The following is a 15,348-nucleotide window of genomic DNA, read 5'->3' on the forward strand; positions in this document are numbered from 1 at the left end:
GAGCTGTACACTTTTGTCTTCTACCCAGTCATGACTGTTAGGGTCTGATTTAAGACAGCTGAACTCCAGAGTGTACTCTTAGCTATAAAGGCATGATTTGACCTTGACTTCCAAGCAGCCACTGCTCGAAGCCTTTGCATTCTTCTTCAAATTGTTCCACCTCTTTATGGATTTTTCCGGCTGACCCTTTTGATCCTATTTGAAGAAGCTGAGTGGGGGCAGTTCATTGCATGGAAGAATATTAGGCCTGAAGAACAACAGCTGTAGCTCCAGCAGAACTTTTATACGGAGCTGTCTTCCTTATAATTCCTACGAAGCTGCCTTCTGAGCACAAAATATGCTTAGCAGTTCATCTTAATTCTCTGATGACTTTGCCTTTCCCCAGCCAGCAGGACAGCGATTTTGCAGCTGCTGCTACTGCACCTCATTTATCAGCAGCTTGCTTTGCCGGTGCTTAGAGTGCCGACAATTGTGGTCCTAAGTCATGCAGAACCGGGACTCCACTCTTGAAGGAAACAAGAGCTACACGATGCCCTTCTACAGCTTTCACAGCTGTGGGAGATGCTTGGCTGGATTGCTCAGTCCCGCTCCCGCTGACGCCCACTGCCAGCCCCGCATCACTGTCGATGCTTTGTAATGGTCAGGAAGCAGAATCACAAACTGGAAACAGAATGAACATATTCTGCACTTTTCCAGGAGTTACTCCTCTTGTTAGAGTGTGATTAAGGTTGGAAATAATGACAGCTACCCTCACAGGGGGCTTTAGTGGTGAGGAAGGGAACAATTAGGATATATTTCAACAGGTTACCTTAGACAGTCTCCAGTGGAATAACAGCCAGGTCCAATATGACATACTGTGAAGGGTAATAGGTCTGCAAAGCCGAGCTACTTGATCCCAATCTAGAGCTAGGCAAGCAATCTGAAACGAGCTTTTACACTAACTGCAGCTGGGGAAAAGCAGAATTGAATTGGCACCGGTCCCACAAAACATGCGTTTCAGTATTACAGCCAGCTGTAGCTCTGTTACTTCACCAGTCCTTCAGGGTGCAGTTTTCATGTCACAGCTAAGCTGAAGTAATGGGCAGGCGATGCTGGAAAGGCGAGTCGTGCTTCTCCCTCTCACCCTCAACACCTGGTTATGGATTCTCAAGGCATCAGAAGTAGCTCTCATCTGACCCCTACTGCAAGCAGGTAGGTAAGGGTAGATTTCCACCAGCAAACACAAGTGATTAGCAGTAGATTGGCTTAACTAATGCGAAACCCACTACCCAGAATTCCCATTTCATCACTGCTTGAAGCGGACTACGCTGAAAGGGGCAGACCTGTCGTCCTCTTCACCTGCTGCAGCCACTTCCCTTGCACTGGCAGTAGCACCCACATGCTCAGGCGATGAGCTCAGAGACCCAACCTCATCTGATGAGCACAAAGATCAGAATAATGTGCTGCTTGGTTGGACAGGGCCCTGAGCAACCTGATCTAATTGTAAGATGTCCCTGCTCATTGCAGGAGGGTTGGACTAGATGACCTTTAAAGGTCCCTTCCAACCCAAACTGTTCCATGATTCTATAAACAGTGTTCCTTCCTGTAGCAGGTGCCTAGTCTTCTCTTTCTCTTGGTATCAAACCTTGCATTTCATCCCCTTGGCATGTGGGAAAAACTCAGGGTCCAACGCGGTTTGGCATTTTCTGTCCTTCAGAAACCAGTGGTGCCTCTCAACCACTCATTTTTACAAAAGTCACTACTTAATCTCAAGCAGCAGAAAGAAATCATTTAATATCCTTTGTTTCAAGACACAGTTTGTATGTTTATCTAATGATCCAAAAAGCACCTTATCCTCAAGGGCACCCACCATCTCCAGCTACCCAGCAGCTGGCCAAAATCAGCCAGCTCCCCAACAACAACAGCCAGGATTGCCATGGCAATTTATCTCCTTCCTGAATGAAAGTCACATCTTGTCTGGTCATGGTTGCTTTTCATCTTCTGATTCCCACCACATGGATTAAAATAAGCAGCACCAAGACTGAATCAGGAACTTATAACAGACACTGGTACAGAGTCAAGTGGCGTTTATGACCCATAATTTTACATTTTTTCTCATTCTTCCTTTATTTCCTCCTGTCCCTATCCTTTCACATAGTTTAAAGCTGTGACACTGGTTACAGTATTTCAGCTCGCATGCGTACTTCAGAGCAAAACTGCATTATATCACTATTTTCTATACTAAAATAGACAGATATAAAGATGCTGCATTGCCACAGCAGAACATTCATTGCAGATACCTGCATGTCAATGTGTAAAAGCTAGCGCATAAGCTGTTTCTGTGAAGCAGTGAGTTAACATCTTGTACGCTCCACATGCTTCCCTGTAACACCTTCCCACTGCCTCAAACAAGAAACTCACTCAGAGACAAGTTTGATCCTTCAATTCTGCCTTTATTTTTCTGAAAACTCACACTTCTCTTGAGTGGTTACTGACTCCTGCTATTTCTCACTAAGTGTTGCTCAGTAGCTTGTCATGAGTTACTTTTCCCCACATCATTTATGCATCCCAAGCAAAAAATAAAACGCACAAGAGCAAAGAAGCAGGTGTTTAGAAAACCAAAATACATTTATTTGGCAGCATCCATATAGTAGATACTTTCAGCTAAACTATCCTTATAGGCACAATTGCAATTGTACATAACAAGCTTTCGAGGTAGTATATAAGAATGAGAGAACTCTCTTTTCTTTTTTCTTCCCCAACAGACAGATGTTTGGATGCCAGACGCTATGTCTCTGACTCTTTAAAGCAATTGTCAGGAAGGAAAAAGGGAGGTGTATGCATCCCCCCACCCCAAGCTTGTCTGGTAGGACTGTCCAATGACGAAGGCATTATTTTAGGACTCAGAAGAGCAGGTACTAACCTTTGCCGCAGCCTCCCCGCATACCTTTGGCCAATCGCCTCATTCTTCTGTAATGAATGGTGGTAATTACCAGAATGCTGAGAAAACAAACAGGAGCTGCTTTTATGCTGAGCCACAGACACAGGGTGAAAATTCCCGACCTGCCACCAGCCAAGCTTAATCAAGAATTAGGAATGGTTAATCAGTGTGGTTAACTCAGCATGGTACTGAGATTAAAATGTGTTACAGAGTGACTAGAGACAGGTTTAGTGAATCCAGAGACGATCTCAGTATTGCTGTGTAGTGCTGCACCATGTTGATAAGCTGTGCTATCAGGATGCTCTATGCTATACAACATCGCAGAGCGTGTAAAACTGCATTTAACTCGAGCAAGTCCTCCACACCGTAAAGTTCACAACCTTGTTTCAACCTCAGCTACAACAGAACCCAGCTTAGCATCAGAGCTCTAAGAGAAAGGGCAGCGGTGTGCACGTTGGCAGCCAACCATCATCAAACTATTGGAAGTGCTACAATGCAAAGGGTAGTCTAATGCTGCCAGAGATTTCACCCCAGACTGCTAACAAGCTTATCTGTGTGCAAAATTGTAGTTACATGCTTTTTAGCGTAGTCCTCTTTTGTCGGGGAAAGAGTGACGCTTAGCGATACTCAGCAACCAGCAGCAAGACAACCTGCAGGTGCAGTTTGCCGCTCGGGTTTATCGGGACAGCGATTTCTAGGGAGCCCCACTTCAAGTGCTTTGCCTCTTGGGATGGGACCACCGAGCTCCTAGCTCTCCGACCGGACCAACATTTGAAATCTCCTCAGCACAAATCACACAGCCCATACCAGCTTTCCCCAGGGCTGGCAGAGCAATTGTTGGCCACCAAAACAGACATAGAGAAAAAGCTTCATATATTTAGAAGAAAAGAGAGAATACTAATTTCAAAAGCAAGTGGGGAGAAGGCAAGCTAGCTTCCCTGTAAAGTTTAGTATGATCCCAGAGATGAACTAGTTAGATTAGGACCTTAGCAGCAACATAGTTTAAACATCACAAGGCTCAGGACAGGAAGCCTTCTAAAGATGAGAACAGCACTCTTGAATTACCAGCTTCCTTATCAAGGGCATAGGCACTCACACCTGGGAAGCCACCAGGTCTTCTTCGGAGCTTACTTAATTCAAGCACATAATAACGCACAGCTACTCCTCCAACCGCTTCCCCTAGCCAATGTATTACCTACGACAGCCAGAATTTATTTAGCAACATTACAAATGGGCTTTGCATCTTTTGCTTGTGGTGTTTACCCACTACCGAGCAACAGGAGAGACTACTGCATTCTTGTGGGAAGAAAGTGGCACACACAAAACCAGAGGCAGCTGTCTGCCTTCGGGGTGTAGCCATAGCTAGGTCTAACACAAATGGTTGAAATACCAGAGGCCTGACAAACTCACTTGAAACGCTGGTGTCTAAGCTACGTCCCCAGTTGTACTGTGCCGAGATAGGTCAGTTCGTCGCTCACTTTGGCAATCACATCAGGCAGGCATGAAGAGGACCCTGCTCAACAAGCCATCGGATTCAGTCGTCCTCTCACGTTAGGGACATCAAACCCTTACAGGAGACTGCCAGAAGTGCAATTATGGTAAACAGCAGGGCAAAAGAAAAAAATTAGCTTTCCCTCAGCACAAACTCCATTTTTGTTTTATCCCCGTGCCAGGCAGCCCGCTCCCTATTTTCTTGAACAACAGGGCCACAATGCAAGGGCCAGGCTGGCCTGGGACTCGGGCAGCCAGGAAGGCTGTCTTCACCCACACAGTAAGCTGCAATGATTCAGGCATCCCAGGCACCTCTGCTTCCCAAATAAAAAGGTAAGGTATGCCTTCTCAATTAGAAACAAACCTAAAGAATTAAAGCTGTTGCACCATGACAGTAGTGCCCTTACAGGAGCCAGTCCCTTAGAGGGCAGGAGGAGCTAATGGTTTGGAAATGTGATTTTTAATTTCACATTGCTCATGGTGCAGCCCTGTTTCAAGGTCAAAAAAGTTGCATGTTCTAGGGAATCACAAATAGTTCAACAAAAAATGCTCAATTCAAACCCCCTATATTTTTCAAAGCTGAAGCGAACAATTTCGGAGACTTGTCCATTTTAAGGCTAACAGGACCTGTGCAGATCTTAAAAAGAAAAAAAAAAGTGATACAATACTGTAGAAAATGAAAAATTAAAACATTTATGACAGTAACGTGCAGAAAAGAGGAGAAAACTCCGCAGGTTCATTTTGCCTAGCGAAAAAGAGATGAGGTAGTAAAATGAAGCAAAAACAGTAGTTAAGGACCTATTTGAAAGAATTTTGTTATACACTGGCTTAGACTTCAACTCAATGGAAGGGAAAACATTTTTGTGAGCCAAATATCCCAGCCCTTGACCCCACAGCACTCTTATCAGACAGCACAGCCACTCCCGGGGAAGATCTCAAGCAGACCTAAGTGTCACTTCGTATTTCCACATTCACAAACATTTCTCTGCCCGTAGAAGCAGGAGCTTTCTTCCTGGTGGGAAACTAGGAAACTCCTTCCTCAGGGGAGACTGCTCTCTCTCAAACACTATTTTGTCAGATCACAGTGGAATGTCTCTTGTAGCTCCAAACGGAAGAAATCCAGTTTATGAGATTATATTTATTTTTAAGTGCTTGACTGTCACTCTTAAGCCCTTTGGCCTTGTGTTGACCTTTAGGATTTCAAGACAAAATGCTACTCTACTCGTACTGCTTAAACTGTTTTAGCTTTGGGATTGCGCCAGACAGACAACTGACTGTAACTATTATAAGAGTCATTTTCCAGCATGGGGATTACTAGCATGTGGCTGCTTAAGCTAATTTTATATGGGATTGGAAGCCTTGTATGTCACAGTCTCATGGTTTGTCACTCAGCTGCATGTCCTTTATGTCTAAAATCCTGTTTCATATGTTCAGACATGCTCTCTTCAACCATATCTGTATGGAAAATCAAAGATTATGGTGCATGGATGACTAGCAGAAAGCTTTGCTATGTTATATGACTTCTGCATTTAGAGAGAAAAGGAGGGAGAAGACTGGCAGAATTTTGGCACGAGACTTAGTTACTTTGTGATATAGTTCACTTTTCCTTATGCCTGCTGTAGCTTTGAACTCCTCATTACATATGAGGAGAACCTCTTCATCGGTTCTGATCCTCCCTGCCATTTACATAGGAGGGAAAATGGTTGAATCAGTTGTTCACCACTAATATTTGTATTATTTCAAGTCACATCTTTTGACCAAATCATGGAATTCAACTGCAGAGTTTGAGAGTTTTTCAAATCTAGGTATTATTTTCTTTTTTGCAGCTGTCAGTTCTAAAAGCTCCTTGGCAGCCCTCTCAGCCATACCATGTAAGTATTTAATACAGGTCTCCACCCTTTCCCAGTGCTTGGCCATTTTATACTCATCAGCCTGTGCATCTGCCTCTAGCTAACTTGCGACAGTCCCAATCATATGAATTCTGGAAGAGATTAGCTAGGTGTCCTTTAGAAAAAAGTTAAACCAGTTGATATGACCAAGAGCTTAACTACAGATTTTTAAAAGTAGTGAAGTCAGAGCAGAGTAGCTTCCTGGAGTCTTAAAATCCTGGCTGGAAGCCCAGGTTGCTGCCCCGCACAAACCGCCGAGCCAGCCAACGGCCCACAGGTATCAAAGAGATCAGGAGCTGGAGCAATCTCACTCCTTTTCTCTCTTGTTCCTAGCTGAGGGGTCCCATCTCTTCCCCTGCCTTTACACTAGCACTTATTGGAGCCAAACTCAACTTGTTAACCCAGCAGACAACCATCAGCAGCTTTTTTTTCTGCAAACATGCTGCACGTAGCTATGAGTGATTCAACGAGGAACAGAGCAAGCCACAGCATAAGCAACTTGCAGATGCAGCTAGCATGACAGGAGGAAAGATTGGACAGAGTAATGGGGTCTTCCCCTTGTTACAGGGGTTAGCTATTAAATTGTCTCAAGCCTTCTCATGAAAGCATAGACTTAGAGAGGGAAGCAGCTACACAATTCGCCAAGAAGAGAGCTGGAGTGAGGTTACAGCTCACCACAGCACCGTCATTTGATGTACTTTTCACGCTAAAGAACATTCATTCTCATAAACACCAAATCTGGTTAAGCTCTATAACAGGTCAGCATTTGTGCTGGAGTACTAACAGGAGCACAAATGACATAGCAGTCATAGTAGACAATGCAACAGACATTCCTCCTTATTTCAAGTGTGTGCATGCAAGCTTTTAAGCACCTTTGAGCATGAAAAAAAAAGCAGATTTATTTCCAAATGCTCCAGAGTTGATAGTTAACACAGCCAGACCAGAAAGCCAGAAGCTGTATTCAGAGCACTGCGAAAAGCCCTTGATGCCAAAGTTCCTGGGCTTTTGCTTTATTTCCAATCCCTGTTAGCCTGACAAACAAGCAAACCTCAAACATTTCAGTTGACAGGTAAGTGCTTACACCCTACAAACCAGACTATACCTCAGACCTGTTCAAAGACGTTCAGCATAATTACAGTCGATCATCTCCTCTCCATTTTTATTTTGTAAATAAAGGACCTTCCAGTAAGCTGCAGAACACTAAATAGAAATTCAGGTCATGGAGAGATTGACAAAAATTGAAGACCTCTTTATTTTAAACTAATTCATAATCTAGTAGACACAAGGTGTCACTCATTCCTGTTAGGTTGAGTAATTTTTAAAATTGGATATATTACGTAGTAGCAACACATTTTTCATATAGTTCTTTTCGTAGGCATTTGAGCTAAGTGCCATCCACACAGGTGTGTGGAACCTCTATAGGACCTATTCCAACAGTCAGTGTCTTCACTTTCCATTATTTTTTGCAGTTAGTTTTCACACTTTAAGAGCTCCTGTTTACATATATAAGTGAGATAAAGCTTCCAAAGATGCTGATAGCATTCAATCAGGTTCCAAATGTTGTGAAGCCTTCCTGTTAGACATTTCTTGCAACATTTACTTACTCCACTAATGGGTTATTGGCTGTCCATGCACTATTAGATCTCAGCTACAAAACCAAGGACAGCTATTTCAGAAGTAAGTTTTAAAAAGGAAGATACCAAACACCACTTAATGTTCATTTCAGAAAGTTTATTGCACCAAATGCCGCAAAGAAATAGACCAAAATGATAGTGTACATAAACAACTATAAGAAAAAAACCCATGTAGTTTGACATTGGTATTCAGTCATTCCTAAAAAAGCCTATGCTCTCCAAACATGCAATAGCAACACACATTTTTTTCTACTATGGCAAACCTGCTATGTATGTCAAATTAGCCCACTTGACTTCAAAAAAAAAAGTCTAGAGTATATTCAGCAGTTCAGACTTGATTTTGATTTGGGCCCTTTTAAGTAGAACTTATACTTGAGGGATAAGCGATCATTTTGTGTAAACTTTATATACAAGAGTTTGGTGTGTATGAAAAGGGTTTTTGACTTTAAGAGTAAAGATGCATATAGTAGGGAGTGGGGACGATCAGTCTATAAATCTGGAGGATGCCATTAGAAATGTGAATTACAGTATCAGTGTCTACTCATTTCCTGTTGGCAGAAAAAAGTTGCATACTTTAGTTCAGCGAGTACCTACTTAAATCAAAATGTTTAGATCTTGGTATTGTTTGGGGTTAAAGAATTCATTTAGATTACATACTACAATTTAGCAGTGCATTCCTCCCCTCTGTGTGTGAAGGTTTAGTCTTGCCTGAAAAAAAGCATACATTCTTTAAATTGCACTGTGTAAACTGCATTTATGTGGGATTTTGGAAAGACTGTGCACTCCCACTTAACCAAGAATGTATTAAGTTTACAAAAAACCCCTACGTAATACTGATAAAACCAACTTTGGAATATTTGAAAATTAAGCTACATTATCAATTTTAAACACATTTGTACATTCATATCACTTTTCATCCTATTAAAATAAAACCAGAAACATGCCTTAAAGATGTCTAACAACACATCTGTAAATACTTACTGCCCTATCATGCCACACTAATTTACATAAACAGCAAGATGCTACCAAAAACAAGTTAAAGACTTAGAGTCAAAAAAAGCCCTAGAAGGTGGAATCCTGTCAACTGAGGTAGTACATTTGGTAGAGGGGAAAATATGTAACTTTAGTCTAAAGCCTTTTAAAGGTAATAATCAGCTTTCATTTTGGATTTTCTTTCCCCCAAAACCAAAACTATGAGAACAAGATAGTTCATCATGTAATTTCTGAAGAGCAGCAAAATGTTAGAGAAAGCAGCAAGAACTATAAAGTTTTAGCCTAGGCTGAAGAAAATCCAAGTGCTTTTGACTATTGGCTCACATGCCACCTAGGTTAATTTGATGTCTTGCCAAAAGGCAGATTTTTAAATTTTTTTTTTTTTAAATACTTGATGTAGTAAAATCAGGTGTTACTGATCATGGTATTAGTCTTGAAATCACTGAACATTGCCTGACCTTTGACTTTCTTAGTACATTCTATGATAACAAAAGCACATATTTGTATGTTAGCACGTATTTCTTTGAAGAATTGTCAGTCCGTTCAGATAAAAACCCAACTAATACTTTAAGAGAACTGGAATTGACTTTTAATGAACTCAGCTACTATTTAAGAGTGACATGAAATAGAGAAAAGTACAGGAGGGTTTCTATATACACTCAGGGAAGCAGTTTCATAATCTTACACATGCGCACACACACATTCTCCATCACAGGGGTAGTTTAGGAATATGCGACTTGCTCTATGGTTCTTACTTTGTCTTAACCTTGTGGAATAGAGAGTGATATCTGCTAACAGCTATATGCAGAGGTAAGTTTACTTTCCAGCAGATAGAAGGATTCACAGACTAAAGATATGAAAAGTTTGCTTAACTATAAGCAGTAGGAAAAAACCTGAACCATAGAAAGATTTTAGCCTTTTTAGGCAGAATACTAGGGACAAGTATGAAAATGCAATAAAAGAAACATCTGGAATGTCAGGTCAGAAACCCAGCATATAAGGAACAGCTTTAGAAGTGTTGTATCAGAATATTAAGAATCCCTCCACTTGGAAACAACCTCTCTTCACAGTAGGTCAGTCTACTTATTTCCCTCAAAAAGCAACACAAGGTTAATCAAGACCCCCATCACATTTAAACAATTCACGATATGCACATTTCATTATTTCAAATCATTGAAAGTTTACTGTAGAAAAGTCCAAACATCAAGGTAGTAGGAAATAAAAACACTTTAATAAAAGTGTGTCCCTTCAGTGTTAAAAATCTGTGATCACCATTGAGGAGACCTCACAACCGGTGACCAGGAGTTTCTTATTAGAATTCACTATTCCCAAGCAATTGTGTTGCTAGCAATTTGCTTGCAAGCTGACAATTTCAGACACCTCATTCATGCTGGCTCACAACAGAATGGTCCAACATTGACTTTTCCATTTCTTTAAGAATGGGTTGGTTTTTTTTTTGATCCTTTGTTCTCTCCTCAGTCTGGTCCATAGTTTCATATCCAGCTTAACAGTGCTCTATGCAAAAAAAAGTGTGTTTTTTTTTTTTTACATTCATGTTATCAACCACATGAAAACAGTAAAATACAAAATTTTATTTTGCTTTCTAGAAACACAGAAGGCCAGTATCAACTAGCGGAGAAGTAGTTTCTGGTCTCAGAGTAGTTAACCTATTAAGGAAAGGCACCCAGATGATAGTTCAAGATTTCTGTAGAATCAGAAAGGGTAATTGCAAACATTCATAGTAATATCAAATATTGGGGTTTGCCCCCTACATTTCATTTTACTTCAAACAATGCTCCTCTTTTATTCCTACTTCGAGTGACAACTAGTAGCTGGAGAAAAGTAATATTTTGACTAAATTTTTGGTGAAGGGTTGTTTGTTATCTTTTATTCCCCCAATAAGATTGTCTTCAGTTTGTGCCAATTGCTTGGTGTACGTGCGCACAGACACGCACTAACAGCACTGGTATTATACAGAAGTTTGTCAAATTCATACTCCTCGGAGATAGTAATACTTGATGACACCAAGACACAGGTTTATTTCCCAGGACTACAGTCATACAGAAACTCAAGAGTTATTGAAGTTGCACCAGCAACAAATGTAAACTTGTAGCAGAAATTCCATAAGGCTTTCCCACAAAATCCCTATCTTGGAAGTCCATTCCATTCCACTTCTAGCCATGGGCTCATTTGAATGCCTCCTCATTAAAACAGAAGCAGCCATAGCCTTCTTAACCTCTTGTCCTTGAAGGAAAATGTCACAACACCTCATGCACACCTCCATTCCCACATAACATTTGGCTGCTGAATCCAGGTTCCTTGTTCTGAGCCCACCTCTTCTACTATACAAAATCATGCGTATGTTCTGCAAGAAAATCAAGTCCCATCCAATACACTTGTGTATAGGAATGCTATATACATAGTTTACATTTCCTCCTCCTCCCCAGCAAAGAAAGATACACCACACCACACTCACAAGTGTAGTATTACAAAACCCATTCTAGCCCACTTGTTCTTTTAACTGTTACTTCATGGTTTTGAGCAGCGTTTTGGATGGCAGCTCCTGGTCTGCCACATAGTGTTAACTTTTGTCCTTTGAATAAAAATAAGATGCAAGGATGCAGTCACTTTCTTGATTTAAGTCAGAAGTGAGACTGTAAGAAAAACCTGAATGCCTTTTACATTATGTAAACTGAAGTCCTCCGATAAAACATCCGGTTGAAATCAGAATCGGAAGGTGGTAGAATGTACAGTCATCACCTGCTTTCCTCAGTGTTCCCCTTTACCAGTGTTTGGCACCTCTGTTCTTCATTCAACATTCCCATTTTCTTTATTTTACTTTCAGGGAATGACTATCCTGAGATTTTAATTTATAAGAGTATTTGAGCAACATACGGGGAATGAGTACTTGCTATAGCAGCCAACAAAGGCAAGTCATTGGATTCAATCCTAGAAATTAAAAAGAGAGACAGATTTTTAAATATACAGTCACCTTCACAAAAGAGAAACACAAGAAGATATTTTTCATCCACTTCAAAGAAACTGGAAGAGTCTTGCTATGACTGAGTTCATTGTTTCATTATTATTTATTGCCATTACTCATAACATACCAGTAAAGGTAGGTAATAATGTTTAAAACCAAGAAGTATGCTACCATGTAAGTCAAAAGATAGCAGTATTACACTTTGTGGTATATAATCTTTTGTGGTTTAAATAAAAACTTCTATTTATTTGCTAAACCATAAACCTTAGCTTGTAGTCTTATCAGCCAGTAGGCACCAATAAGCCCACTTTAAGAAGATACTAAACATCAGCTTACCGAAGACTTCGCATTTCATGTTTTGAATATAACTCAGTTCACCATATAGTAGCACTTTCTTACAAAAAATGACCAAAAGCTGGAATTATTAATTACGCAATAATGGTACCAGGAATGTCTCTCAAATGCAATGGTTAGTTTCCAACCATTTCCAAATGTAAAGCTGCTCAGAGGCCAGATGTATGTATATATTTATATATATTTATACACATACACACACACTGAGAAAAGTGCTTATATCAGGTTTTCACTATTTACAGCTACATTTCTCAGTATGAAATCTTGAACAGTCTGGATAAAGATAAATTTTTACCTACAGTGCTAAACCCCATATTCTTGGGAATGTGTATTCACTTCTTACCCCTTGCCCCTCTTCTTCTGTCAGCAGGTGCATCCCTAAAGGTTGTATGCCAATCAAATAGTATTATTAGAAGGCAGCTGCCAAACAGGACATGTGTCTATTTTCCTACACCTGCTTCTTGGGAAACCCTCTTTCCTCAAGATACAACTGCACCACCTAACCTTCCAAAAATTCTCAAGTATTTGTTGGGATAAAGTTTTCATTAAGGAGATCAAGACAGAAAGAGTGTGTATGAATGTGTGGATAACCTCCTAATGACCAAAATCCAAACTTTTTTCATTCTGAAGATTTAAGAATGACAAGTAATTTGTTCTTGCTGTAGAACTGTGTCTCCTCCTGATTTCCAGATAGCTCAGCAGAACCCATTTTTACACTTTATTAGGCACATGAAAGAGGAGAGTGCTGAACATGAAGTAAGCAGCAAGTCCTCATGGGAACAAGATGTGAACATTCAGAAACTGAAAAGGAAAATGCACTGCCCCAAGTTTTGCCATTGGTTAAGACCGATACCTGCAATACTCACCCCAAAACAATTCCTAGTTCTTTTACATGCACTCTTGTATGTCCTCGCAGATATTCTGAAAGCATTTTGCTTTTGAGATACATCTCTTGTAGTCTATCCTCAAGATGCATTATGCACTGTAAACACAGACCAAAAACCTCAGAATGGCTTTAGCAACCACATGCAAAATTTTACAGAAATGTAAGCACATCATTTTAGCTTTTATCTTAGCTAGAACACCTTTCAAACTAAATCTCCACTCCAAAATCCAGAAGTCAATTGGTTTTGTTACAGCTGTGCTAGCAACATTAAAAAGTTGCACTACCCCCTCAAAGGGGAACCTCCTCATAGAATTAGGGCATTCCAGCTTTCTTGGGCAGCAAGGTTGTTGCATAACCTGCACACCCATTTCCCACTTAAGTCAGCCAGTGTTTCTCCTGACTTAAATGATTTTAACCAGGTTCAAAGACACTCGAGACATCTTACTAAGAATCAAACCAGAATACTTGGATCAAGACGTCTTTATGTCAGTACTATTTTTTCTGAAAGACTCAGTTTAGACAACACGTCCTAAAATTAGCCCTCTAGCTCTAGGGATCTACCATTCAAGAAACTAAGGCTCAAGAAGTGGAACACACCATTGCCTTTTTCATCATAAAATTATAGCTCTTTTGCTCACTACTTTACTGTAGAAGCTAGGTAACAAATCCTTTTTAGGCATTTGTTTTTATTAATCCTAGGTGCTTCTAGTTTAAAATTGTTTAAACCTTTGATGCTGTTTGCCAAAAGGTTCAAGTTGAAATACCAATTTAATCACTCCCCTTTTCTTTCAGCAGTAGCATGCTAGAAATGCATATTTCAGGTACTTTGTTCTAGGACAAAAGGCACATTCAATTTGACATACTTCTCCTTTCCACAGGGATGACCACTTCAAAAAAGTTAAATTAGTTTAGCTCTCCAAACTCCAGGAGATGAAAGCAGGAGAACCTTACATTATCAAATGTATAATCAACCAGTAGGCATAGACAGCAATTAGAAACAGGAGCAAATAGCTTCAGGCCATCACCCAATGTACTTTTCAAGTTGAATGAAAACCATAAGTATTAGAAATGAGGTCCTGTGAAACCAGTTTTGCTAATTAAAAAATAATGAGCAAAAAAAGACTCATGCTTGTCAGTAGCCTGCCATGTATTCTTCTGATGGTCTGGAGCAAGATAAAGATTTTTAATGATTCTCTTAGCTTACATCAGGTCTTAATCACAGAAGATAAAGAGGCATTTTAAAAAACATACTACATAGTAGTAGAATAAGATCACTGCCACCAGTGGCAGAAAGGCAAGAGATTTTTGAGACTAGTTTGATCTATTTGCTTCAAGCAAGTTTTCACTCAAGTCATTATAATCATGACACTTCTGATTCTAGCTGAAAGGGAAACATTCTTATCTTTTGCATTACAGGTAACCCTAATGCAAAAAGCCTATGTGCACTTCCTCAGTGGTTCGGGGGAGCATGCAGCTGATTCACAAAGTAGCAGTTCAATATATTTCAGTTCCAGTACTCATGCTAAAGGATTATAGATTTTTATTATTTTAAGTTGTGAGAGAGCAAGTAAGAACAAATCCCACACTATTCTAAGAGACATTCTTTACATAAGATTATCTGCTCCTCCTGAATGCCAGCAAAGAATCATAAGCTTGGTACATGAATCCATTTTGTTCAAAAATGTCCACATTAAGAGAAGTACAGAAGGTTGTTTTGTTTTTTTTTACGTTAGCTTCCTCTGCAGCTTTTCTCATTGACTAAATGGAAAAAAAATAAAGGTCAAGTCACTTCTAAAAACAGAAAAGGAGCTTAAAATGAGTTTAAAGGTGTAGGTAAAATTTTTGACATATTGCTGACATGCAGCAGTTGTGATCATCACTTCCTTCTCACCCTGGCATACTGCAAAGCTCTCTGCAGTATGGTTACCAGTCTGAAGTGCCACAACAAAGATATCACCATTTGCCTTTCATCCAGTCTCAAGTTGGGTATTGTTTTCTGTTGTACCACAAAAACCACAAAAACTTATTAATCTGAACAGTAACTGCATGTAAAGAAACATGCACACCTAAAGGAAACTTCAAACATACTGCATTATGCTCATGTCTGATTGATATTAGTACATATATTTTTGTCAAAATTTAAATCAATAGAATCACTACAATAAAAAAGTCACACTTCTCCCCCTAGAGTTTAGTGG

The 15,348-nt window shown here is 40.0% G+C and overlaps 1 protein-coding gene across 8 annotated transcripts in view; it reads right to left on the bottom strand.

The window, feature by feature from the left end:
• Positions 1 to 2,623: 2,623 nt before the first annotated feature.
• The window catches only part of FNIP2 (folliculin interacting protein 2), a 56,548-nt gene continuing 43,823 nt past the window's right edge, over positions 2,624 to 15,348 (bottom strand). For 3 of the 8 annotated variants that reach the window (XM_075029251.1, XM_075029204.1, XM_075029234.1), the window contains 2 exons: positions 13,131 to 13,246; positions 8,017 to 11,876 (listed from right to left, as the gene is read on the bottom strand). In XM_075029251.1, coding sequence (XP_074885352.1) covers positions 11,798 to 11,876; positions 13,131 to 13,246 — 195 coding nt within the window. In that variant the 3' untranslated portion in view covers positions 8,017 to 11,797. Of the gene's footprint in view, positions 2,980 to 8,016; positions 11,877 to 13,130; positions 14,909 to 15,348 lie in introns of those variants that run through there. The other 5 variants (XM_075029215.1, XM_075029226.1, XM_075029196.1 and 2 more) reach the window with 3 other exon arrangements.

This window comes from Buteo buteo, chromosome 1 (assembly GCF_964188355.1).
Source record: "Buteo buteo chromosome 1, bButBut1.hap1.1, whole genome shotgun sequence".
In the NCBI taxonomy this organism is placed as follows: domain Eukaryota; kingdom Metazoa; phylum Chordata; class Aves; order Accipitriformes; family Accipitridae; genus Buteo; species Buteo buteo.